General features: G+C 39.6%; 2 protein-coding genes across 3 annotated transcripts in view; one reads left to right on the top strand and one right to left on the bottom strand.

Annotated features, from left to right (window-relative positions):
* Positions 1-209: 209 nt before the first annotated feature.
* gramd2b (GRAM domain containing 2B) lies at positions 210-18112 on the bottom strand. Of its 2 annotated transcripts, none has more exons than XM_084728174.1 (14): positions 17828-18112; positions 11674-11793; positions 10452-10539; positions 9958-10027; positions 8902-9005; positions 6945-7040; positions 6741-6812; positions 5591-5680; positions 5346-5457; positions 4805-4960; positions 4564-4639; positions 4220-4324; positions 3994-4075; positions 210-1659 (listed from the first exon to the last, which is right to left on the bottom strand). In XM_084728174.1, the coding sequence occupies exons 1-14, from the start codon at positions 17929-17931 to the stop codon at positions 1618-1620; spliced, it is 1317 nt and encodes a 438-aa protein (XP_084584300.1). In that variant the 5' UTR covers positions 17932-18112; the 3' UTR covers positions 210-1617. The 2 variants fall into 2 exon arrangements, with proteins under 2 accessions (XP_084584300.1, XP_084584301.1); XM_084728175.1 differs by lacking the exon at positions 17828-18112 and adding an exon at positions 13668-14472.
* A 2099-nt stretch (positions 18113-20211) lies between these two features.
* znf608 (zinc finger protein 608) overlaps positions 20212-25423 on the top strand; it is a 62815-nt gene continuing 57603 nt past the window's right edge. The window contains exon 1 of the mRNA XM_084728173.1: positions 20212-21599. Coding sequence (XP_084584299.1) covers positions 20802-21599 — 798 coding nt within the window. The 5' untranslated portion in view covers positions 20212-20801. The remainder of the gene's footprint in view (positions 21600-25423) is intronic.

Here is a 25423-nt window from a genome sequence, read left to right as displayed (position 1 = left end):
GTTTTAGACAGATCTGAGTTTTTCAAATCAAAAAATGTATGTCGATACATGAGAGGCACAAACTGGGGCTAAATAACTCCCGCGTGACTTGAATGCAGCATCAATCAAACAGTAGTCACAGCAACAACAATAAATACTATTAAACCAAGACAAGACAAGTAGCAGCACTTTAACAGAGAGTATGGCAAATACAAGAAAAAACAGAAACATAACAGCAAAAATAAAACTTTATTTCAAAATATACATTTATTCCCCAACAGAGGAAACAAAATCACATCATTAAATCTGTGTATAGATGATCTGTGTATTGTTTTTGTATTTACAGAATCAGAATCATCCATATCTTTGTAACAGTCTATTGTATGAATCTTAATCGTAAATGAATCAGGATCAGCTTCATGAAGTTAACCCATGTGGTTACAGGTGCAAACTACAACAAACGGTTAATTCAGTCACTGGAAAAGTTCTGTGTGACCAAAAACAGTGTGCAAGTTTTAAAGCCACTTTGCAAGATTTGAGGAATTCTTTACTGTCTGCGCCATCTGGTGGTCATATGAAGAACAGCACTGACAGCAGTACATTTTGCTATGATTGTCTCATTTTTCTACAAAAAATATTCTATGAAAATATCTGCACCAGAATCATTTGAGATTTGCTATAAACATGAAAATAATAATTTACTGTCAGATGTGGACAGTAGCAACATGTTGGAAGCAGAGGCAGCGGATACACCTCTTACTTTGCACTGTAGGTGCATTTCTATTCTACATCAGAAATGACAGTAAGTACAGCTCTGGGCAGCGTGAGGTAAACATGAAGAACACCCAGTCAGGGCTTGTGCAATTTCTATAGTATCTATAAAAGCAGCTGCAGCCGGTCAGTGTGGGCTGAAGTACAGATCTGTACTGTACAGTCCTCACTGTCCTTGTGCAAATACATGTCTGTGTTTGCTATTTCAGTTGAACGAGAACATCAGTGTGATCAGCCAAACAAGGCAAAAGTCAGAACCTTGATCTCTTCAAATGCACAGTACTATAAACACAGGCCCTGAATGAATTCAGTGGACCCAAAAACATCTGAACTTTATCTACTTTAAAAGTAAATACAGAGACAGTAGCTGAGAAAATAGTTTGTTCAACAGAGAGAAAAATATAACAGCAATATTACTACCTTACAAACCAATGTCTTGAAATGTCAGAGCCTTTAAAATACTACTGTTTGTACTACAATTGCATCAAGCAGATACAATACTACTACAATACTACTGTGTTTAAAATTCCATCAGAAGATTCGATTTCTAATCAGCTGGTGAAACATTAATCACAGGCTGGCCTGTAATTGCAGCTGGTAGGGCTACTTAACAACAGCTGAAAATCTTGTTTTTGCTGACCTCCAGTGGTTTGATTTCACACCTTGCTGCAGTGATGAAGAAGTTTCCTCCATGGTGTGTCAGTATACAATAACATCACTGTTGGGTGCAGTTACAGGTGAAACCTTCCACCAGTGAGGGAAGTGAAACGCTGCCTTTCATACTGCTGTTAAGTTACTTTTCAACGGTGTTTAAAGTGATGCATGTCATCATTTTCCAGTTAGTCCAGTACATTGTTTCCAGTACGTTCAGGTAGCTTCGTCCAGCAGTCTCTGCAGGTTCTTCTGTACCTGGAAGAACAGATATTGTGTGTTAACTCTATGCTAAGAGTGTCTCTCTCTCCTTTCTTGCTGACAACTGTTTGGTTGTACTGCAGTTTTAGTTCCTCTTCAGATCTTCCCTTTACTTTGTTTAGATGCACTTCACAACATTCTCACACTCTCTCCACTCTCATACACACACACTACAATACTGATTCCACTGACCTCCACTTTCCATGTGTTTATATGTGCTTTATTATGTTTTTAATCTCTTTTGTTTATAAATCACTGTTAAAACAGTGAACTCCCACTTTATCATGGCCTTACAAACCTGGTTGTGACAAATTGGGGGCTCATCCAGTATGCACTGATTAGTTGATTTGGTCCTAATGCGGGTTTGGGCCAGCTGGGTTTTTTTTTTTTTGTTTGGTAGATATTTGGATTTTGGGAGATGCACCATATTTTGCAGTCCTAACCCTGCCCTTCTTCCCCTTCTCATGAGATACGCAAGTTTGGTGAAATAGGGGCCTGTTCGATCATCTGGCAGAGGTGCATCCCAATCTGGCCGAGTGCGAGTTTGCCAAGGTGACTGTGGCGTCTCTTGAGTGGTCGTGCAGGGTCAGGTGCATCCTCTGCATGAAAATTTGCAGGCAGTGGAGAAATACACCTGCCCCACCACAAAGACAGATTTGATTCAGTTTCTTGGTCTTTCTTGGATGGAAAAATTTGTGTGGTTCCCTAAGTGTCAAAGTTCATTTCAAGCTTCAGGTGGATGCCAGTAATGTGGGTGAAGTTTTGTTGCAGGAAGGCAAGGATGGAATTGATAAACCTGTTTTCTGCTTCTCAAGGAAATTTAATTCATATCAAAGAACTTTTTAACAATTGACAAGAAGGCTTTGCCTCTGATTTGGGCTTTACAGTATTTGGAGGTTTCACATAGGAGATAGCTGACTCGTAGTTTGTACAAACGGCAGCCCCGTGACTGTCTTGTCCAAACCAGAACCTGACGAACTGGTTTTTGTTGTTCCAGGTCTATTAGTGTTGATACAAGACATATTAAGGGCAAAGATAATATGGTGGCAGATGCTTTGCCCTGTGCCCTGGTGGATTAATTCTCAATGCAAATTTTAGGGTTTACATCGGTGCTTGTTTCTGGTTTTGCTTTGTTTTCCCTGCCCATCTGTCTTTTGTCTACTTGTTTTTCGGTGTTCCCACTTCCCTATAAGGTCCTGTGTTTTTCTAACAGTCTGTCTCTTTCCTTCCCTTCAGGTACACTTTTGGTTATGTTGTGTTGTTAGTTCCTCATCTGTTCTTCCCTTTACTTTGTGCATTAAATTTCTTTACAAACCACAGTGAATCCATCCACCCTTCACTTCTGTGCTCTGTGTCTGGCTATAGCACAGGTTGTAATCAAAAAATTGGGGGTTGATGGAAAGTTGGAAATGAAATTAAATCATTACCATATCTTTTTAAATGAACAAATTTTCTCATTTTTAACTGATTCAGCTCCTGTTTTTAGTATGTATTTGCAAGTAGATATAGAGGATTTATCCACAATTACAACCTGATCTGACTCTGAGACTTGATCTATTTCTGCTGATGAAACTGCACTTAATTCACATTTTTAACATGACTGTGGCTGTCAGCTGCTGCTGTTTGTAACGAGATGAGTGTCAGCCTGAAATGTTAATGTTGCTCAGACACACCAAGTGCAGATTGATGGATGAGAAACAAGCTCTTCTTACAGATGACGTCCACGCTTCTCTATGAACAGATCACTGACTATAAATGTTTGATTAACAGAACCAAGTGTCTGGTTACACTTTGCTCTCTGGAAACTTAAAGCTTTGCTGTTCTGTTTTTGACACAGTGTGTGGGTTCATGTGTTGATGAACGAGGGTGAGCATCCGTAACTCAAGTTCACCCGGTGCCTACCTTTCAGTAAATAATTTTTTTTTTAAAAAGGTCATTATGTGGCAGAGTTAACTAACATTTACATCGACTGCAGCACCTCAAATTTCATGTGAGAATTGGACTGTTAGAGCATCTGTCACTGTCTATGATGCCCATCGCCTGTCTATAATGCATTGTAAACATGCTTATAATGCATTATAATGTGCTTATAGAAATGTATAATTAGAGTTAGTGAGTATAATGCAATATAAAATGATTATAATATATAAAAAAATATTATACCAGGGAACCGTTGACCACACTGACCACAGTTCACAGCTGAGTTTCAAAACCTAACTCATAAACTAACTTTTTGTTTTTTAATTTAGGGATGTTAATGAGAACAAATTCAGATTGTTCTCCTCCATCTTACATTAAACCTAGCAAACACAGACCGAAAGACTGACTGACCTTCTCCAGCTTCATCAGGTTGATGGTCAGTAGTTCAGAAAATAGCTCCGTGTTCACGTCACTCTCCCGCAGAAAGTCATTTCTAGGAAAGTCAAACAATCGAGGACATAAATTCTTAAATATCTTTAAATATCCAAATCTGTTTATATAATTTCAAGCTTGGTTTTTCGTGTTTTGTGAGACTTTTTCAGATGAGCTGAGTGTCTCCGACACGTTGTGAACTCACTCCTGGTGGGTGAACTCGCTCATGGAGCCAAGCGTCGTCAATCTCTGCTCCAATGAGACGATCTTAAAGGCCAGGTAGCAGGAAGACAAGACCAGGACACACACTCTGAGAAAACACACACACTGCCAATCAATAAATCAATGCAAAATTGCTGAGAAGATGAAAAGATGCAAAAATTTCACCCAAGTGAGAGAAGTGAGTGAATGTATGAGTAAATGTTCAATAAACAAAACTTTACTAAAGTTAATAAATAGATGTGGGTTAATGAATTAGATAAGTAGATCAATGTGAACCAAATATGTAAAATTATGAATGGATAAATGAATGAATGACGGTAAACTCACAGAAACAGGTAGACAAAGAGCACAGTGTTGAGAGAAACTGGTTTCAGAGTTCTGCTGTCAATCACCAGCTCTGAGCCTGGAAACAGGAAAAATACTTTTTTAAGTTGATGTAAAGTAAAGCCTGAGTTTTTATAACATCAGTAACAATAACTTTTACAGACTTGACCAATTCCTCTCAGTTCTTCCCACACAGTCTTCGTACAATCTCCTCTTGACACAGCAGACAGGATAATATTCGTACCAGTGTGGTGTGTGTCGTGCTGTTTGTTGTCTTGTTGCTTGTTGCTCTGCTGGTTCTGATGCTGGCTCTTCACTTTTTGCTGGTGGTCCGAAGGTTCAGGAGGAGCTGCACTGTCTTTGTGCTTCAACACATCCAGAAACGGAGGAACGGGGAACTCTGCAGCGTTCAAGAGACAAGAAGCAGGGGAAGCAGTGTGAATGTGATGAGTTTTATCCGGAAAACCAACCCCTACTCAAGCTGACTTTGAGCAGGAGTCTCACTCTGCTGAAATGTCCTTGAGCAAGACACTGGCTTGGTTTTGCTTTTGTGACCTGTGTCAGTCTCAGATTGGATAAGCCACGGAAAAGCTACAAGGAACTGCAAGGGGCAGCTGGTAAAATGTCAGATTCCTAAAAGTTCAATGCCACGTTTGCTAATTTAGTAAAAGTTGTGAAAGTCTGTTAACAGCTAGAAATTAGTTATATTTGTGGATTCTCAAAAATATGACATAATCACTTGTAGCATGTGACTGTTATGCTGATGCTAATTGGTTGATTGATACCTGCTATCTTCTCGTACTCTGGGGTTTGGGAGTCAGAGCTGCTACTCTCCTCCATCTCCTGCCTCCTCTGTCTCACTGCTCCATCCAGATCACTTAAATCACCTGGAAAACTCTTCACAGACACACAGACTACATGTTGGCTAGCTGGTGAGTCACTTACATTACTGAGCACCTGAAATATAACTTTTAAGTCCTCTTATATGTTTGTCAGGAGAAGGGATACGAGGTAATTGTGTTTGACCTACCAGGGGAAAGCGAGGCGATAGAGGTGACCTCTGACCTCTGAAGCTGTTCTCAGCTGATGAGGGGATGGGGCTGCTGCATGGACTCTTCTCCTGCACATCATATCAAATATAGTATGTTTCTATGCCTAAACGATTCTAAAGTTTTAAAGAAAAAGACAGTTAATATTGCAAAAACAATAAGCCATGTCAAGCATTCGACTCGAATCAAAAGTTATTTTATTCTCCCTGATTTTCACTTTAGTCAAAAAGTTCACCAGAAGCTTGGGCAGACATGAATCCCCTCACTGGTAACAAATGCATGTTTCATGATCCACAAACAAACAGCAACCAGTCTGAGCAAAAGTCAAACAATTTTCACATATAAATACAACCCAGTTTAAATAAATGCCACCATTCTACACTGTGTCACTAACAGTAGCTTGAGTGTGAGGCTGCTGGAGTTCAGTCATAAGGTTACTGTACAGCAGAGTCAGACTGTCAACTCAGACAAAATCTCAGCCTAGCTTAGATCAAACAGTTGTCTATTAATAGGTTTTGTTATTTACAGACAACACTTAGCCTAACTATATCTGGTAATTCAATATCAGAAGTGTCTGGCCACTGTGGGGTCACTGATCCACTTGGATGGGTCGAGACTGAAGGAGCATGTCTGATAGATCAACCTTAATTTATTAATGTATCGAGAATGCTCCAGTTCAAGCAAGGTCACAAAATAATTATTAGACATGTCTATAAAACAAATGTTTGTTTAACTTGACACGAATGCAAACAAGTAAAAAACTGTCATTCAAAACATGTCAAATTGCATAACATGTATGGGATGTACTGTTTCTATCAGCCAAAAGGGGGCGCAGCCATTGCATGGTGAAGTGCCCCTATGTGCCAGTCAAATGTATAAATCCTATACCCAATACCATAAACACCAAAAAATCTATTTTTTTTAAACAAACAGACAAAAACTTAAACCTCAAGGAACTAAAAAAAACATCTTGGTTTTAACTTCATCGTCCTGCATCTCATTTGCTTGTTTGATGAGACAAAAATGTGAAAACAGTGACCAGTTTACATTTAATGTTTTCTATCTGTTTTTCTATCTGTAAATCAGTGATTAATGAAAAAGATAAAGCTGCGTGGTGGATGTCTGTCCTACCTCCAGATGAAGACAGACGGACATCAAAACCTTGTAGGTGTTGTCTCTGGACAGGAAAGACACAAACACGTACTACAACAAAAAAACACAACAGTTTTACTGTTATGTTTTCAGCTTTTTTTTCTCACAACAACAACAAATTTCAGAGTCACTGTGTGAGCAATGAAAACCTGATGAGGTGAAACCATGAGTGGTCCTTCTCACCCTGTCGTTTGCGGTGGCGATCACCAGAGCGTTTGGCACCAGGATGGCAGTTTTGGTCTTCTTGATGTGAGTGACAGACATCACCGGGATGGCAATCTGGGACGGACAAACACCAGGATGAACAGTTGAGCCCTGCAGGGACTAGTTTACTCTCTGTTGATACAGAATCACTCATCCTGCCTGTGGGAAGCAGTGGTCACACTGTCATAGATGCTCTGAGACGTCATCAGTCAAAGAAGAAATATCAGATGATTCAACTAAAGATAAAGACCTCGAAATATAATTTTTTGGAGTAAAAACACTCAATATAGGATTAAAAGCCTCATCACATTGTAATAATTGTAAGAACATTTTTTTGAGCAAAATTTGTGATTCTGGGGCAAAGAAAAATAAACTTTGGTGAACTTTAACACACGTCACCCTATAGAGTTGTATTTTGAGCACACCTGGTTTTGGGAGTCTAAGTTTCAAGTCACCATGTCCATAGACAAGGTTAGGTTACTGACAGTTGGAGGTCTTCCTCAGCTTGGATAGACATGAAACTCTTTTAAGTCCTGTCTCTTTTCACTCTGTGCTCCAGTAACAACCTCAGTTGACTTTCTCCTTTCCTGCTTTCTCTACTTAGATATGCTTGGTTCGTTAATACTGAAAAGAAAACCAAATTTTGAAGATGGTTAAAAGATGTTGCTGGGGGACCTGTAAAAGTCTCATATATTCACATTTTAAGTAAGCTATGTTATCAAGTAGCTAGCTGACTAGCTAGCTGATCTACAGCAATCATGAGCTAGCTGGATAGCTAGAATTTTGTTACCATTAGCTAGCTAGTAAGCTAGCATTAGCTAACTTAATATGTGACCCTATAAGTCACTATTACATGAAAAGGACAAAGTTGATTTCTCAGAAACAAAGTAAAAACAATTAAAACTGATGGCTCTGACATAAGCATATAGCTTCCTAACATTATGCAGGAGGTTTTGAGAGGGGACGGTCAAAAGAAGACTTTGAAATGGGAAAATAACCCCCCAGAACCAACTGACATTGGCTCAGCTTGGCAGTGCCAACCTTTGAAACAAATAAAAATTCAATACATAAGTGTGGCATGGTATTTAGTCACAAGACATTAGTCAGTGCAAATCCATCTCCTGAAAGAACTGCATTATCTTGGCTGGGATTTTGTAGCGCAGCATGTAATTCAGCTTCCATCACCTGTTAGGGAAGAATATCCTTTCTCCTACAGTCCCTGGCTGGTAGTGCTGAACATGATCCCTCACTGGCTTCTCATCCATTGAAAGATATTGTGTTTTGTCTTTTTGTTTATTGTGTTAATCCATTGTTTAGGGATGGGTAATGTGTCTTGTTACTTGTTAAAATGTGCAAATTGTCCTGCCATGTTGGCCTGGAGTCTGTCAAAAAAGAGATCCCTGGAACTGAAAAGACTTTGGTCGGAAAATAAAAGTTAATTAAAATGCTACGAAGCTGAAAATGTCACGTCCTTGCTGCACTTAACTGACTTCTTTGTTTACTTGTTCTTGAGTGTCAAGTAGGTGATCTACCAAGTGTGTTTTGATAAAAATTAATGTTTCCCGTTATCTGAGCTCTGCACTGACAGTTTTCTGTGAAGTGACTCCAGGGGAATGTTAATAATTTAGGCAGTTCTCCTCATCAAATCAAACCTGCTGCTGTTGGCACCTCACTGTATTCATCACAAAGACGTGATAACGCTCAGCCTTCGTACTTAACAAGAAAACAGACAATCTGTAACACTGTGAAGTCTCTGTTTGAGACGCTGAAGCTGAAATAAGAGACGTAAGTGAGACAGTCTGAGGACTCAGTGCCAAAGACCTTTGGGACAGAAAGCTTTAGATTACTTTTCAACAGCAAAGTTGCAGCTCAATGTTCACGACACACACAAAAAGCACTTGGAAATAAGAGTTAACTCTGGCCTAGTTCTTGGTACCTTTGTGTCTTTGCCAAACACCTTGGAGTGGAAGCAGATCCAGTGGTCAGAGACAAACATTCGTCCTTGGTAGAGGATGTCTTTCTGCAGAGCACAGGTGTAACCTGACAAGCAGGTGAACAGACTCAGGTTACTCAAGGGGACGCTGCAGAACACTTCATTTTTTTAGGGATACATTAGTGGAAAAAAAAAGGCTAGATCCAGTGTATGGATATAAAAAAAAGGCCTGTAGTCCGATTTACTCGTCCAGATTTTTGGTGTGAGTTTCAGTAGAAACTATTTTCTTTCTGCTAGTTAGCATGATACCGAACGTCACACGGCAAATGGGACGAAACACTTTTTCTAAGTTCCTGGAGAGCGAATACGCAAAAATGGAAACCAAGCTAAAGAAAACTTAGCTTAAAACTTAATGGGACACCTTTTTTTTTTAAAGTAACTACAACGTTACTTTTCACAGTACTGCGTTACCTTTTGGTGTAAGTAATCAGTAAAGTAACTGAGTTACTTTTGAAATAAAGTAACTAGTAACGGTAACTAGTTACTGGTTTTCAGTAACTAGCACAACACTGGCCACTGCACAGGGAACTTTCGTATAATGATGATTTTGGAGGCCCCTGTGGACAAAAGTGGTAGCCACAGAATAAAACACGAACCAGGACAATGAACAAAATATAACATATGTAAAAAATAAAATTATCTAAAGATAATCTCTCCCTGTTTCTTTTTAACTGGCAAACGTACTACTCAATGTAACTTTGCATGGGAAAATGTAAACACGGACTTGCTTTATCTGATTACAGAGAATCTGACCCGATGGCCGGCATTAAAAACAAATTTGAAGAAATGGCCAAACTTCATCTGGATAGTCTTGTTAACTTATGTAGGTCAAATGGAGGGATCAGTATTATACCGAGATAGTTCCTTAACCAGTTAAAAACTCCTTGAAGTAGTTTTGAAACATCATCTAGTGTTCAAGGTATCTGATGTTCAACTATTATCTAATTCCTCATTCAGTATTTAAGGTGGAGCAGATAGTTGTGATCATTAAAGACTTACTCTGTCTGAGCTGTTCCTCTTTGCTGATTTCCTTAAATATTTTATGGTACTGGCAGTTGCTCTTCGAAAGCTGAAACACAACACACACACATACACACACACAGTCAGACTTGCTCACTCTGACATTAATGCATAATGCTGACTGATACTTGTATGCATGGGAAACACATCAGTAAACTGTGCAATCTGCATGTTGATCATATTTTGGGACGACATGTAGAAACTACTCAGACTTGGCAGATATCAGGTGTTGAATGACAGGTTAGATATTATAAATATAGTATTTTTAAAATGTTTTTAGTATAAGCATTATTAATATCAATGAATATAATAAAAGTAAAAGGTTGATAGACAGCTCTTATTTCAATAAAAGCAGTCAGAGGAAATTATATCTGATATCACTCAGGTGGAAACCAGCAGCTTGACAGATCCCATGCTGTAATGTTTATAGGTGTAATAAAATATGTATCAGAGGTTAGTTAATAAACGCTCACCTGGCTGTAGTGAGACTTCTTCCTCTCTATCTTGGGGTCTGAATCTGGCTGGACCTGAGTCAGCAGAGAGTGATCGAAGGTCTTTGACCTGAAGACAAAAAAGTAAAATCAATGCAGAAGAATTAACTTATTACACAACAGATACATCAAATACGTAACCTGTAAGTTCACCTGACATGACTGTCTACTTGTCTGTGACCTTTGGTACTCTAACTGAAAAATGTGTCACGCATGTTTATAGAACACTTTATTATAGATCACTCAATAAAATATATAAATGAAACACAACAGGTATTGTAATAAAATAAAACAAAGAAAAACAAATACATTTATAAAAGATTTTAAATTATCCAAAATAGATGATCATAAACATCTTAAAGCCAGTAAAAGCAAATCTTAAAAAGTCCAAAAAAATAATAGAGATTAACTATAAGAGATATTTAGAGCAGCGTTAATGAATTTGTAGGCACTAGGAGGCAGTAAACATTAAAACAAGCTGTCAGATATTAGTTACACATTCAGCAGACTCAACTTATTTTTATTTGTTCACATGCTGTATGAACATTTTGCTGGTTATTTTTTGATTTATCTATTAGAGATGTTCCTGGCAACTAATTTCCCTACATGAAAATTTTAATTTAGACAAGTCAACTAGTCTAACAGTAAGAAAACACTTGGAAAGCAGCTGAAATTGAGCACATAAGGCAATAACAAAAGACAGTTTGATGATGTTGTGAAGTGGTGAGGGATCATTTAAGTTGTTTCCTTCAGTTTTAGACAACCACCATCTGACATGACTCAGGCAGAAATCATGTTCATGGACGAGGTAATGTATTAATGTACTATTCTATTTTGTCACTTTCTTCCTCACGCTCTGACGTAGCTAAACCATCCTTTGTTTTCCCGGAAGTTATAGCAACTAGCAGCTAGCTAACAACAGCCATTAACAGTGCTGGAAACATTTGGGATGTTAGTACATAACTTAACAAAATAAATAACATGTCCAGCACTTTTAGACACTTAATGCATAAATGTCACATAGCTTTAAGTGAAGAAGTGTGGAGTTAGTGGCCTCTAGTGGCAAGGTTGCATATAGCAACAAATTGAATACCAATTTTTTTCAAGGTGATGCGTGTAAAATTTAGGGGGATCAATTGAATGCCAATAGAAGCCCTCAAATCTTAAACACTTGACCTTTTAAAAAACATCCGCTGCTGTTTACCTGACTAAGGCTGGTTTCCTCCTGCCTGAGAGCCCCTGTTGCTCTGGATCAACAGCCTGGAGAGGCTCGCTGACCGTCCTCTCATATCTCTGCCGCTCCTCCACATTTTCTACATCTGAACTACAGACAGCAAGAAAACAACATTCATACAACACAGCAACATTGTACAGAATATTTCATATTTCAACAGGAGTAGCTAAGAGATAAAGTAGATTAAGAACAGATGTATGATACAAGGGAACATGGGGATTTGGTAGCCTCTAAACCAGGGGTTTCAAATGCATGGCCTGAGGGTCCAATCCTGTAAAGCTGTTTCCACCATAATAACCACAAAATACATTGTCAAAAATAAAAATGATCTAAATAAAAATCTCCTGCTTCTTTTTAACTGGCTAACATACTGTATCTTTGGCTGGGAAAATGTAAACACAGGCTTCTTTAATCTCATTTCATAGACTGTCTGACTCAGTGGCAGCCAAAGAATAACTAAATAGAAATAGCCTGTCTTCACACTGATGGGCTCAAGAGCTTATGTAGGTCATAAAACTGAGACTGTTTAACCAGTTAAAAACATCTTGAAGTAGCTTTGATACTGAATATTGTGCAAAATATTGTCATTTAGCAGCTTTAGTGTAAAATAATCTGTTTTGTAGATCTGCCATGATCTGTGATCTTCACACAATGACAGGAGACTGACTGAGTGTGGAAAAACTGAGACGTCGTTAAAATAGCATTTATTATTCTTAAGATATCTCAGGCTGTTCATCACCTGTTTTGTAAAGGGAACATTTTCAGAATGTACATGTTCTTCTTCCAACTAAAAAAGGGAAGGTTTTGGAGGTGCTGTTATTTATAGATTATTCTTCAGTTGTTTTTCTGGTCCAGACCACTTCAGACTGAATTTAGCTGTATATGACCCAAAAACTACAATCAGTTTAACACCCCTGATCTAACCTCAGTGGAATAAACATATGCTGTACATACATTTTATTTTGCACAAACATCAACATGTTTTTGTTATTAAATTACCCAACATGTTGAGAAACTGTATAGAGACATTCAGTGATGCTTAATCTAAATATTAGGGACCTGATAAGTCTCCGTCTCACACTAGATTTTTGAGGCTGATATTAATATATATATATAACATGAACTTAAAATAAACATTTCTAAATTCTGAAAAGGAAGAATTCTTAAGGAACTGTGACTAATTGTAACACAAAATATACTGGCCGGTGCTCTCTGGTGAACAAACTATAATGGAGACACAGTTTCTAAATGACCTTAATCATATCTTTGACATTTCTGTAGGCCTTCTTATCAGTCAACAGACCGTATACACGGATAAGGACAAACATTATCCCTCGGCCGATTTATCAACTGGGGTCTAGTTGCAACTAACAATTGTGTTCATCCTTGGTAGAAAAATCAATTAAAGGACCAGTGTGTAGGATTTAGTGGCATCTAGCAGTGAGGTTGTAGACTGCAGTCAGTTAAATACACCTCGCCTCACCCTTCCCCTCCAAGCATATTGGAGAACCATTAGTGGCCACGAAAAATGCAAAAAGCCCCACATGGAGCCAGTGTCTGGTTTGTCTGTTCTGGGCCACCGTAGAAACTTGGTTGGAGGAGCACCTTCTCCCTCTATAGATATAAATGGCTTGTTCTAAGGTAACGAAAACACAACAATTTTTATTTTCAGGTGATATGAACAATATGAAAACATGCCTATGAATCATATGTTGTTTCTGCTATATTATAAATACCCGTAAACACTGGACCTTTAATTGTCTAGTTGTCTCACTACTAAGAGAGATACTAGTACTGTTACAAAAGCTACTATCTGAACAAATTTTACAACTGATGCCTGTATGGCAGTATACTACTCATAAAAATACTACTAGTACCCATACTACATGTAATACCAACATCTCCAGTATACTGTTTCAATGTAGACATTGTCAGTCTGACCCAGTTTGCAGTCACAAACTCACTGATAGTCCCTCTCCTCATGCTTTGTAGTTCCTCTGTTACACTTCCTGGCATCTTCCTGCGATGTCTGCTGGTTCACACACTGTTCTGTCATCACGCTCAGCAACTTTTAATGTCCGTACAACCCGTCTGTCCTGCTGTCCTGACCTGTCCGTCTGTCTGTCTGCCGCCGTGAGAACTGAGAGGAGAACTGATCCTGCAGCCTGATCCTCTGCTCCTTCACCTGCCTGTGGGAGTGTCTGCTGGGCCTCCTTGTCTCGTGTGTCACAGCCAATCAGATGGCAGGACAGGGTGGTGTGCGTGTGTGTGTGTGTGTGTGTGCGCGCACGCGTGTGTGTGTGTGTGTGTGTGTGAGCATTCAAACCTTTGATCAGTGACATTGTACCCAGCTTTGCTTGGAGAGTTAAGTTTCATTTTTGCTCTTTTCTACGTTGCTACACTTTAAAAATTGTGTCTTTTTCTGTTCTAGTCTGTTCTGTTCTGTTCACATAAAATCCTGGCAGGCAGAAAAAGTTGAGATATTTGGTGTCAGTGGGAACACGGTGTTTTCCCATGTGTCTCTTTCTGGCTCAGTTTACATGGGAACAAAACTTTTTTCTTTCTTCTCTTTTTTACTTGTCATGGCTGCACTAGCAGGATGAAATCTGATCAGTTTCCCCTTTGTTGATATAAACTTCTAGAATTTATTTGTTACTATATATATATATATATTAGGGCTATTGTGATAAGGGGACCATGTACAGTTTAAAACATAAATGTCAGCATTCAGTGCACTACACCAGATTTAACTTCAAGCTCATTCCCATCTATAGTCCCTTGGCAGGTCAGGACAAAAACATAAGCACAATAACATAACATAAAGTTATACCAAGAAGAACACACAAGGTAAAAAAAACACAATGCAATATAAAGTTACACAAAACGTCACTTATAGGATACTGTAAGACAGGTGCAAGAAGTGGTACCATGTACAATATGGTACCTTCGTCTTATTAGACTCAAACTTTGCTTTATGGCACTTGCTCATGTTGTTCTTTCCTGACTAGATCCTCGCTTGTGTTGTACGGGCTCTCAGATGTGTGCTGCTTTGGATAAAAGTATCTGCTAAATGAAACTGTAACCTGAAAATAATAAATTGTAAAGGTCTAAACAAGTGAAAATGTGGTGCAGAAAAGACTAAACATTAAGCTAAACAAGCAACAATAATGTAAAGTTGTCATTACACACATTTTTGACTTGATTAATGTCAAGTTGTCATCGCAAAGACACCTCAAATGATGTCAACTTTGCATTAAAAATGACATAAATGACCAAATTACTCCTAATGACAACAGTCATAAACAATCATTAAGACTCCTTCATTTTCACGACAGGTGTCATGACATACTTATGACAGGGTAATATCAGTCTTGTGCACACCCCTTCAAATAAAGTGTTACCACACTATTTAAAACATGAAATGTGCCATGTGTGCACAATATGAACTAAAATAATTTAAGTTTTAAAACTACATTTTGACAAACTCTACATGTTGCAGAATTACAATTAATCAAATTGTGTTGCTCAATCAATCGTTTTGGGACAGCTGGCAGTTGGCAGTTGCCTCCTTTGCCTGGATGATAATCCAGCCTCGGGTAACATCCCATTTCTTGTGACTGTACTATGTTACGTCAGCTTCTGATAATTCACCGTGCACGTTCTGCAAAACTTTATGTTGCCTGTTGGAGAGGGTTGAATTACAGTGGTTTCTACAAGGGCTGCAGCAGGCTTGTGGATGCCTCCTGGTGGTTGTTGCACACAGCTACTGTACTTACCATTAAAATAAGATGAATTTGTTCTGAGGCGCGATCACAGTACAGATAACATGTGGTGCCATTATTCACTCCGGAGCTGAACTGTGTGTGAAAATATTGAATTTTCCCTGCAGATGTTTGCAGTAGTTTCTGTGTAAATTCACGTTGAATGAGGATATGTGATCCGGCTACTGTCCTACTTTTGCATGTGTGTTTATGAGTGTGTGTGTGAGTGTGTGTGTGTGTGAGAGTGTGTGTGTGTGAGTGTGAGTGTGAGTGTGAGTGTGTGTGTGTGTGTGTGTGTGTGTGTGCGCGCAAAAGGTGAGCTGACTGACTTTTTTCAAATATTTGTTGTGTCGTTGTGTCAAGTTCTTTACTGACTGACAAACTGACAAGTCCTTTACTCAGTGCGCGCACACACACACACACACACACACACACACACACACACACACACACACACACACTTGCACTTGCACTTTGAAATACAAACAGTGTGGAGTTGTTTGTCCTACTTTCAAGTTTGCTTGTTTATCTTTTGTATCTCTTTTTTCTATTTTTCTTCTCGTCTACATTAAAAAGTTAATAGTAATAATAATAATAATTAATAGTTTATAATGATCAGATGAGTGTTATATTATTACACATATTCATTTATGGACATTCTGCATATGTTACAGGTACTCTGATTTGTATTTCTCTGTGTTCATTATACTGTCGTACCTTACTCTTACTTTTTGTTGTAGTACTTATAGTGATATCCCTAATTGCTCTACTAGTGTTTATTTAACCTGTTTCTTTAAAATACAATAAGTACTACTGAATGCTACAACAGGCATCAATGAACAGGTTAATTCACCTGCTCTGAAAGTAAAGTTATAAACCTTATGCTTGGATTGATTTATATTAAAATGTAGTGCCAATAATTATTTGTGCAGACTGAGACTCCTGCATGTTGAGGTGTGTAAACAGACCAGACGCCCTTTGAAACACAAACACAAACTGTATGAACTACAGTTCAGGATTTCCTGCTAAAACATGAAATGTCAGGACATTTGTCTCAGACTCTCTTTTAACCATTTAAAGAAAAATCTGCTCGGCATAAACGTTTAATTTCAGACAACATTGTAAATTAACCTTTGGTAGGTGTAGATTTGCACCTGGGCCTCTGTAGAGATGAGGCTAACTGGTTAAAGGGACAGTTCACCCCAAAATCAAAGCTACCTATCTTTCCCTTGGTCTGTAGTGCTTTTATCTGTCTAGATTTTTCTGGTGTGAGTTGTGGAGTTATCAGCTGCAGAGGTGTCTGAACAGAACTAAATGGCACTCACTGCTCTGAAAATGAACACCATGGAGTTGGAGTCCAGTGACTGCCTGCCTTACTGCCTGCCAGGGTCCATTCATATTTTGCTCAATTTAACTGTTATAAACATCTACTCCTTCTACAAGATTATTAATAATATCTCACAACTCACACACACACACTCAGCAAACATTTGGCATTAATTTTAGCTCCATGTAAAGTGAATAAATGTGAAACAATGTGAAACAATAACAAGAGACATTCGGCACCAGGGTGGAAATTTCACAGGAGAACATGGCTATACTGTTGTTGGAGAAGCCAGTATTTCAACTCAGTCTGATGTTGTCAGAAAGATGTACTCACTTCTACAAATGTAATTTCTAGGAAAACAAATACTTGAAGTAAACAGAAGAAGTGGGGATTTACAAGGGACATAAGGAAAGAAAACAGCTTCAGCTACAGAGACACTAAAGTTTCAAGAAAACTGTCCACACCAGCAGTAACAACCTGGCATCGACAGACTAATTCGCAATTGTGAATTATGTGTATCTCTCAGAGAAAATGAAAACTTTAACTCTGCAAATTTGTCTGGTTCCCAGATTAATTGAACGGAACATTTAACATAAAAGAGAGTTTTCAAAGGGACAGTTTATCTCACAATCCAAAATACATATTTTCCCCCTGGCCTGTAGTGCAATTTAGCCATCTTATTCCGATTCTTCTGATGTGAACTGTTTTAAAGATATGTTTGATATGATAAATTTCATGTAGAAACTGTTGTCTTTCTGTATAGAATCTACTGGAACTACTTTGGAATCTATGGGACCTACTTTTATTATGAGGAGGAAAGTAGTTCCTACATGAAACTGCTCACAACGAGGTTTGTGGATTATCTTTAGTAACTGGGTCGTGATTTTGGGAAAGAGACACCAGTTGTGTTTTTTTCTTTTTTTTTTTTTTTTAGTGCTTTGAGCACCACATGCCAAGTAACAGTTAGTTCCATTATATTGGAGAAAATAAGAATAAGGAAACTGCAGATTACTATTTTAACAAAAAGTTTACTTACCAATGGTAATGATGACCAGTTGTGTAGGATGGAGAACAGCAATGTTTGGAGCTTGTGTTCCTCCTTTTGAATCGAAACGGGTCGTCTGTGATGTAGTTCTCCATGGCAGAGCAGAAATCACTGGCACTGACGCTTTGACACAGCGTTTCTGAGCTAATATACTGTGTGTCTAACCTACCTAATTTACTGTGACATGTGATACACTGTGATTGGAATAAACCCACTTTCTACCTTGCTGTGTTTTTCCAGGCAGGTCAACAGTCCACATCACATTGCTTTGGATCATTACGTTCGCATTTGTCTGTATTGCGCCTCTTTGCCATGTTGTGGTAAGAAATATGACACACCTCCTCGGCCCATGCAAAATAAACATGATCTAACGGTGTGTGACTGGGTGTACAGTGACTCTGTTTGTTTGGTTTGATGACAGTACATTATGCAGCAGTCATGTACTGTAGATATTTCACTGAACCCTCCTCATCCTCCTGCCCTACATCTCTTATCTGTGACTCTGGTCAACAAAAAATAAGCTGACTGTGTTTTGTACTTTCACTGCAAAACATTTCTTTACATTTTAAAGGAGACTTTCACAGTTTGGGAAGGCATACTCATCACGCGTCCCATACAGAAATAGGCGCAAGACATGTTTTTTTTTTTTGATGATTATCTTAAGTTATGCTTCAGGATGTTTAAAATGGCTCTAAACACATCTGTGAGGGCTACTATGACATATTTTTCTTTTCCAGTGACACACACCTAAATCTATTTCTCCTGTCTGTAATATAATTTAATATTAATTTAATAGCAGATACATTCTAATAAAAGCCACCGACAGATGTGTCTTTTGGGAAAACTCAGAATAAACAAGGTCCAAGCCAAAAGAGTTCTGAATATTGGCACAGATTCTGGCTCTCAGATTAAAAATGTTGATTTATCAGTGTCTGCCTTCACAAAACCCACATTGGGCATCATTTACATTCTGTTGAGAGCTTCTCTAAAGCCAATAATGTCCAATAAATTCCTGCATAAAGTTCTTTCAGAAAACATTTCTTCTCAAATAGAGTGACTGACTCGACAGCTATAGTAATACTGATTAGAACCACACACAACCACTTTATTATATTCAGTCTAATGTCTTTTTAATCTCCCTACTGTCTCCTGGATGACTGATGAAGTTTCACATTCTGTCAACAAACATCTTAATACACTCTGTGGTTTCCTGGTGAATTTATTGCATTACTAAATTGTCATTTATTTATATTTATGCCACTTGTCCAGCAGGCAATTTAAAGGGTGATGACACCCCCCCTTGTTAGCAAAATGACCTAAATGCATCCCCCTTAGTAACTTGCCACTCTCTCCCCCCCAGTCCATCCCCTAGTAGCAGACAGAGTGCAGGGGCAGAGGGGTTGAATATGTTGGTGTAGTCTGACCAGCTCATTCATCCTTTATCCGACTGAGGTTTGTGGATTGTTGTTCCAGGTATAAATGTAATGTAAGTAAGGTGTGTGTGTGTGTGTGTGTGTATTTGCCTTTTTTTTTTTCTAGTTCTCAGCTTTTTGTTTTATTATCCTGTAAAATACTTTGAACTACACACAGGGGGATTTTATGACAGTCAGTCACAGCACAGGGAAATTTTTCAACAGCCAGTCACAGCACAAGAGAGTTTTACAACAGCCAATCACAACACGGGGGGTTTTACAACAGCCAGTCACAGCACAAGAGAGTTTTTCAACAGCCAATCACAACACAGGGGGTTTTACAATAGCCAGTCACAAGACAGGGGGATTTTGCAACAGTCAAACACTGCACAGGTGTATTTTTTTTTTTTTTTTTTTTTTTTTTTTTTAACAACAGCCAGTCACAGCACAGGGTGCGTTTTGCAACAGCCAATCATAACACAAGGGAGTTTCACAACAGCCAGTTACAGCAAAGGGTGATTTTAGAATGACCAGTCAAAGCACAGGGATGTTGTTACAATAGCCAATCACAGCACAGGAGGATTTTACAACAGGCATTTTAAATTCAGATATTCAATAAAAAAAAATTCTGTATCACTGGGAAATAGTTCATTCAACATTAAGGACATGAAATTTCAGATTTTTTATTTAAATAAAGATATAATGAGGCTATAACATAGAAAATGAGATGAGTGATGAGAAGAACACAGCACTGTGGGTAAATGAAAGGAGGCAGGACTATGTAGGGTGTGTGTCTGCTGTAGGATTAGTGTTGAAGGCATTTCAACCATTTATTCATATATATTTATATAGATAGATAGATATAGATACATGTATATTGGAGACAGTAAAAAATGTCCTCGATTTTGAGAGTAGACAGCGCCCCAGGTGACCAATTAGTGCAATAAAGAGGAGCAGCTGATGAGATGCATCAGGCCATTTAATTTCGTGGGCATCCAATCAGCTACACCTGAGTTGATGTTTAAACAATAAACGACACGCTGCAGCGCCCCCTTGTGGTCAAACGGTGAATGAAATTTGTGGATTATGAGATATGTCATCGTGGAAGAGATGTAAAATAAAATACTGTATTCATTCTGTTGAACGCTGTTAATACAGAAAAAATAACCTAGACCAATTTATCACTATATTTTCTTATTTAAAAACAGAATGTTGTACATTTTGCAGTGTCTAAGATGTGGTTTGATTTTTTACTTTCCTTTTAGTATTTCACTGGCATATTTTAAATGTAAGGGGTAATATTTATTTATTTATTTTATTTTTATTATTACAAATGGGACCTCGCGTAAAACCTACCGAGCACCTCTGTCTGTGTCAGAAATTCTCAGCTGTCTGTCATTCAGCCTGTGTTGTAGTTTGTGATGGAGCAGGCCTGATCAGACCTGCCTGTGTGCACCTCCAGCTCGGTGCTGTGTGCCTCACTGCGGCGGGCTGACAATGACTTGAATGCTGATTATTGTGAAGATCGACAAAGGACACAAGGAAAGGAGGAGATGAACCGTTTCCTGAGAGCTGCTGCTGGGGAGAATGGAGGGCTGCTGACGGACTGCAGGGAGCTGTCACCCAACCATACCGCCTCCTCCACCACCATCACCTCTTCCTCCTCCTCCTCCTCCTCCTCCTCCATCTCCATCACCTCCTCCTCCTCCTCCAGCGCCGACAGACACGCGGCCCTGCCCTCGCTCCAGACCCGGGGACCTGTCGGCGGTGGCGGCGGGTCGGAGCCGAGGAGATCCGCGCTGAAACGCAGCCAGCAGCAGCAGCGTCGGGAGGCTCAAGGACGCAGCGTCGGTGGAGACGGAGTGGAGATGATTTCAGCGGACGGCTGCAGCAGCGACAGTAATAACAACAACAACGGCGTCTCCGAGGTGGCCTCTCCTGCGAGCTGCGCCAAAGGCAAGGAAGAGAGGAAGGGGAAAAACGTGATCCGGGGCTGGAAGAGGGAGAGGGACCGCGAGAGGGACAGGGACGCCGCCGCTCCTCCTGGTCCTCCAGCCCGCACCAGGAAGGAAAAGCTCGGCGATGGCTCGTCTCCTCCTCCCTCCGTCTTTCTCCCGTCGTCCGCCCTGCCCGAGCATCATCTGTGCCGTGACGGCCCCGGACACTGCCACTGCGCCGCGCCGAACTCCAGGATCATGGGAGATAATAGCGGCACCAACAACGTAAACAATAACAATAATTGCGGGAGTAACAGCGGCGGCGGCACCGGTAAAAGCGCGCTGGATTGTGGGGTTGTCAGGCGGCAGCATGACGACACGCCGGCGGCCAAGAAACACAGAGGAGCTGAGAAGGTAAGCAGCTTTTATTGTCTGGAGGCCAATAATAAAACATAAAAACAAACACGGCAGCTATCACCTCACACCTGCGGCTGCTCCATCATTCTGTTTAATGCCTTCAGGCTGGATTCTTTCATTTTAAAGGTCGGAAACATGAAAAGAAAAGAGGAGAAATGAAATATTTTTGATATTCAGAGCACACACAGTCAGCCAGATGCAGGTGTGAAGGCCACAAAGAAGCCTGTACAGCAGCAGACACACAGCAGGAATGTTTAAATGGATGGTTGGATGGCTGGATGGAAGGAGGGATGACCGCCTGCCTGCCTGCCACATGATATTTATTTCCTATTGTTGTTGCCCAGCTGGTGTCATTGTTCCCTGTCTCACTGTCTGTCTGCTGATATTTACCATGCTGATGTACAGAGAGAAGATTTTTTTGTGTGTGTGTCTTTTGGAGGGGATATGAAGAGAGGAGGAGGAGGAGGAGGAGGAGGAGGAGGGAGGCAGCAGCAGTGTGTCCTCCATCTCCATCCTCCTCCTCCTTTCGGAACCATTTAATCCAGTCCTCCTTGTTTTTTCTGGAGATTAAAGGAGAAAGCAACTATTTACATGTGCAGCAACAAAGGTGGGATGGAGTAAGAGTGAGCCTCTTCTGTTCATTTTTCATGGCTTTGTTTGCTCATTTCATTTGGGAAAATACCCTTGATGCCACAGTTAATCAGGTATTAGAGCAGTGAGTCAGAATCTTTTTTGTAAATAAGACATATAAATACTGCAGTTTGACAGGTTGGACCGCTGAGACACTCTGAAGTCCATTTCATATACAAGGGATGCTGCCACTTGTGAAATCATTTTTGGGTTTAAATAAGTCATCTGCAGGAGAGACAAAGATGGAGGGATGGGTGGAGAGGTGAAGTGGGGAGAGAGATGTTTGATAGAGAGGGAGGAATTGGACGTGACAGCAGAGGACACAGGCTGAAAGAGTCTGACAGACACAGAAAAAAAGAAACAGATGGAGGATGTCTAGAAGGAGTTTTTTGGTGTGTGTGTGTGTGTTTTTTTTTTTTTCATGGATGCAGGATTAGACGAGGCAGGAAAAACCGAAGCGTCCTCCCTGCTGCTGGCAGATGCTGCTGACAGGAGGAACGTTGGCCTGCCCTGACTGCTTTGTTTATTTGTTGATCTGAAGGATTCCCATTCGGCGGTGAAACACACACTCGTGCGCACACACTCGCCCTGAGCTCTATGGTGACTGTAATTCATTCTCTGTCAACAGTAATCTGGGTTACACTGAGGAGTTTTTAGAGTCCTGCGATGGTTCTAGTGGAGCACCAGACACCTTTTCACCCTAAAACAGTAAAAACTGAGATTTAATTTTGACATAAACATGTAAAGATTTAAAGATAACCAACTGAATGTTGGCACAAACAATGGTTAGTGGGAAACATGATCAATAATAAACTACTTTGGCTTTGTAAAACCTCATATTGACAGTTTGACGCTTACCTGCATCTGTAGGGGTTTTGAACCTTAGCACTCTTGTCTTTTTCATGCAGTATCAAACTGACAAGAAACGTAACCTTGAACTCATGTTAAACATATAGAAAAAAGAAAACTACATGCCTGTCAAAGCAAGATATATGCTACTGATGTGTGGGTTAATTAAGCCTACTCAAACTGCTAACACAATCCTTACAGAAGAACCAGAAACACAAAAGGCAGACTATGAAAACAAGAAATGGCAACGAAATAGAAGCAGGAGTTTTATACTAGAATATGACACATCCAAGGATGTAATGTACTGTTGTGTGTGCTGCCAGTTTCCTCAACTTGTGGTCTTGTGGTCATGTGTGTAATTTCCTGTCTGTCTATGTTGTTACGGCATTGTAAAACCTCTTAAGAAGGAGGTCTGGGCACATGGTTGGGTTGTGAAAAGTGTCCGACTTTGACCTCTGAGACCACATTTTGCATTCTCTAGTTTACCAAAAGTCAGTGTTGGTGTCTGTCTACCATGACCGCCATCTTTAATCTTAAACAAATAATTTTGTCTGTCTAAAACTAACCAAACATTTTGGGAGGCACTGACAAACATCTTGGTTTGTTTGAGGACTTGTTGGGGCTGGATATTACATAAAAACTGCTGGTCTGATTTTCATGAAACTTGGTGGAAGGTTGTATCATGGATCAAGGAAGGTCACAGTGACAGCAAACTGAGCATGATATCCTTCTCTTTAGCTACACTTTCCAGCTGCTTCACACCTCAGCTGGCTCTTTGCAGCGCAAAGGAGCAGCAGTTCTAATGCAGCCTTTCTCCAAATGTCCAAGCCCCTCAACCACCAACAGTTAACAACTTAAAAAATAAAAAAATATATATATCAGCAAGCTAACCGGTCCTTCATTATCTGCACATCTTTTGCACGCTGTTGTCTCACGTGTCACTCATGCTGGTTGTGCTCTTTCTCATGTGTTGATGGGGCAACTGAACACCACAACAACACTGTGTGTGAGCCAGGGCGGGAGCACACTTGCAATGTCTGTGAAATGATTGGCTTTTTACGTGTCACTCGTAGCTCGCTCCATTATCAGTGGACAAGAGAGGGTATTTATGGACCAAGGCGTAGTTGTTTTGTGCTTTCATGATCGGTGCATTTAATGCATTTGAGTGAAACTGTTGAACATTTAATGAACTGCTGTCTTATTGGTATTGATGATGTGTCTATTGGCAATAGACATTGCTATTGTTTTATTGCCCAGGCCTCTAAGAGCCCATTAAATATTGTAGTGGATCTGAGTCGCTGGGTGAATACAGAAATTATTTTTCACTTTTGTTAACTTTGTGAGATCGGGCATTTGGCCAAAGCGGAGGACTGTGCTCTCTGAGTGCCCTTTTAGCTTTGTGTATGTGTTTATATTCCTCAGTGTGAGGAAGAGTTTTTTTTTTAATAAAAGACTGACAACTTGAATATATTTTTGCCAAAGACGGTGCTTGTAAAGCCTGCTCACAATTTCTTTTCTTCTTTTTTGTGTTATAGACCCTTCTGATTTCCACTTATCATGGAAATGATCTGAAATGTCTGCAGGAACAGCTCGGTTTCAACTAATTACATTAATGAAGGACCTAAATGTAACACAGCCACTCACAATGTTATTAAGTTTTAACCATGTTTAACTAGTTAAAATGTCTGCAAAGGTTTTTTGTTGTTGTCAGGAAATGCTTAAATTATATTTGCTTAGGAAAAAAGCCTTTTGTATGTCAACTGGATGATCAGATGATTGACAGTGCTCTCCTTCGCCTGGACATCAACATGAATCCTTCCTGATTGGTTGAATGCACCGCTCGCTGTGCTGTCATCATGGTCTCTGCTTCTGATTTTAAAACAGCTAAAAGTACGACGGTGGAAACATCACATGTCTTTTCATTTCTAAAACCCAATCCAGACTGCTATCCACCTGCTCTGACATGTTCCTGTCTGCTCCCATCCTCCTTCTATATGTACCGCAAACTGAGTTGCTGAGGGTCGGCTTTCCCTATTTTGCACCTTTGTGTGAGGTTGGATGTGTTTAATTATGTTTGAATCAAACATCTTCATTGTTGTCTCCATTTTACAGCTTTAGAGCTCTTGGAAGAACTGAATCAATTTAAATCACAGGCAGAATATGAGATTTTATGATGCATTTAATTTAAATTGAATCAAAATTGGATTAAATAGTTACACCCCTGCTGACAGGAACAACTGTGGAAGCACTGAGTACATGGAATAGTTGTTTAAAGCCTGGATAAAGAAGATTACTACACAGAAGGTTATATTGAATATATTTCACAGAGAGGGAAATGTGTT

This window comes from Lutjanus erythropterus, chromosome 10, assembly GCF_056507025.1.
Source record: "Lutjanus erythropterus isolate fLutEry1 chromosome 10, fLutEry1.hap2, whole genome shotgun sequence".
Taxonomy (NCBI): domain Eukaryota; kingdom Metazoa; phylum Chordata; class Actinopteri; order Lutjaniformes; family Lutjanidae; genus Lutjanus; species Lutjanus erythropterus.
The sequence above is the reverse complement of the archived record's forward strand: the minus strand, read 5'-3'. Positions and strand labels throughout refer to the sequence as shown.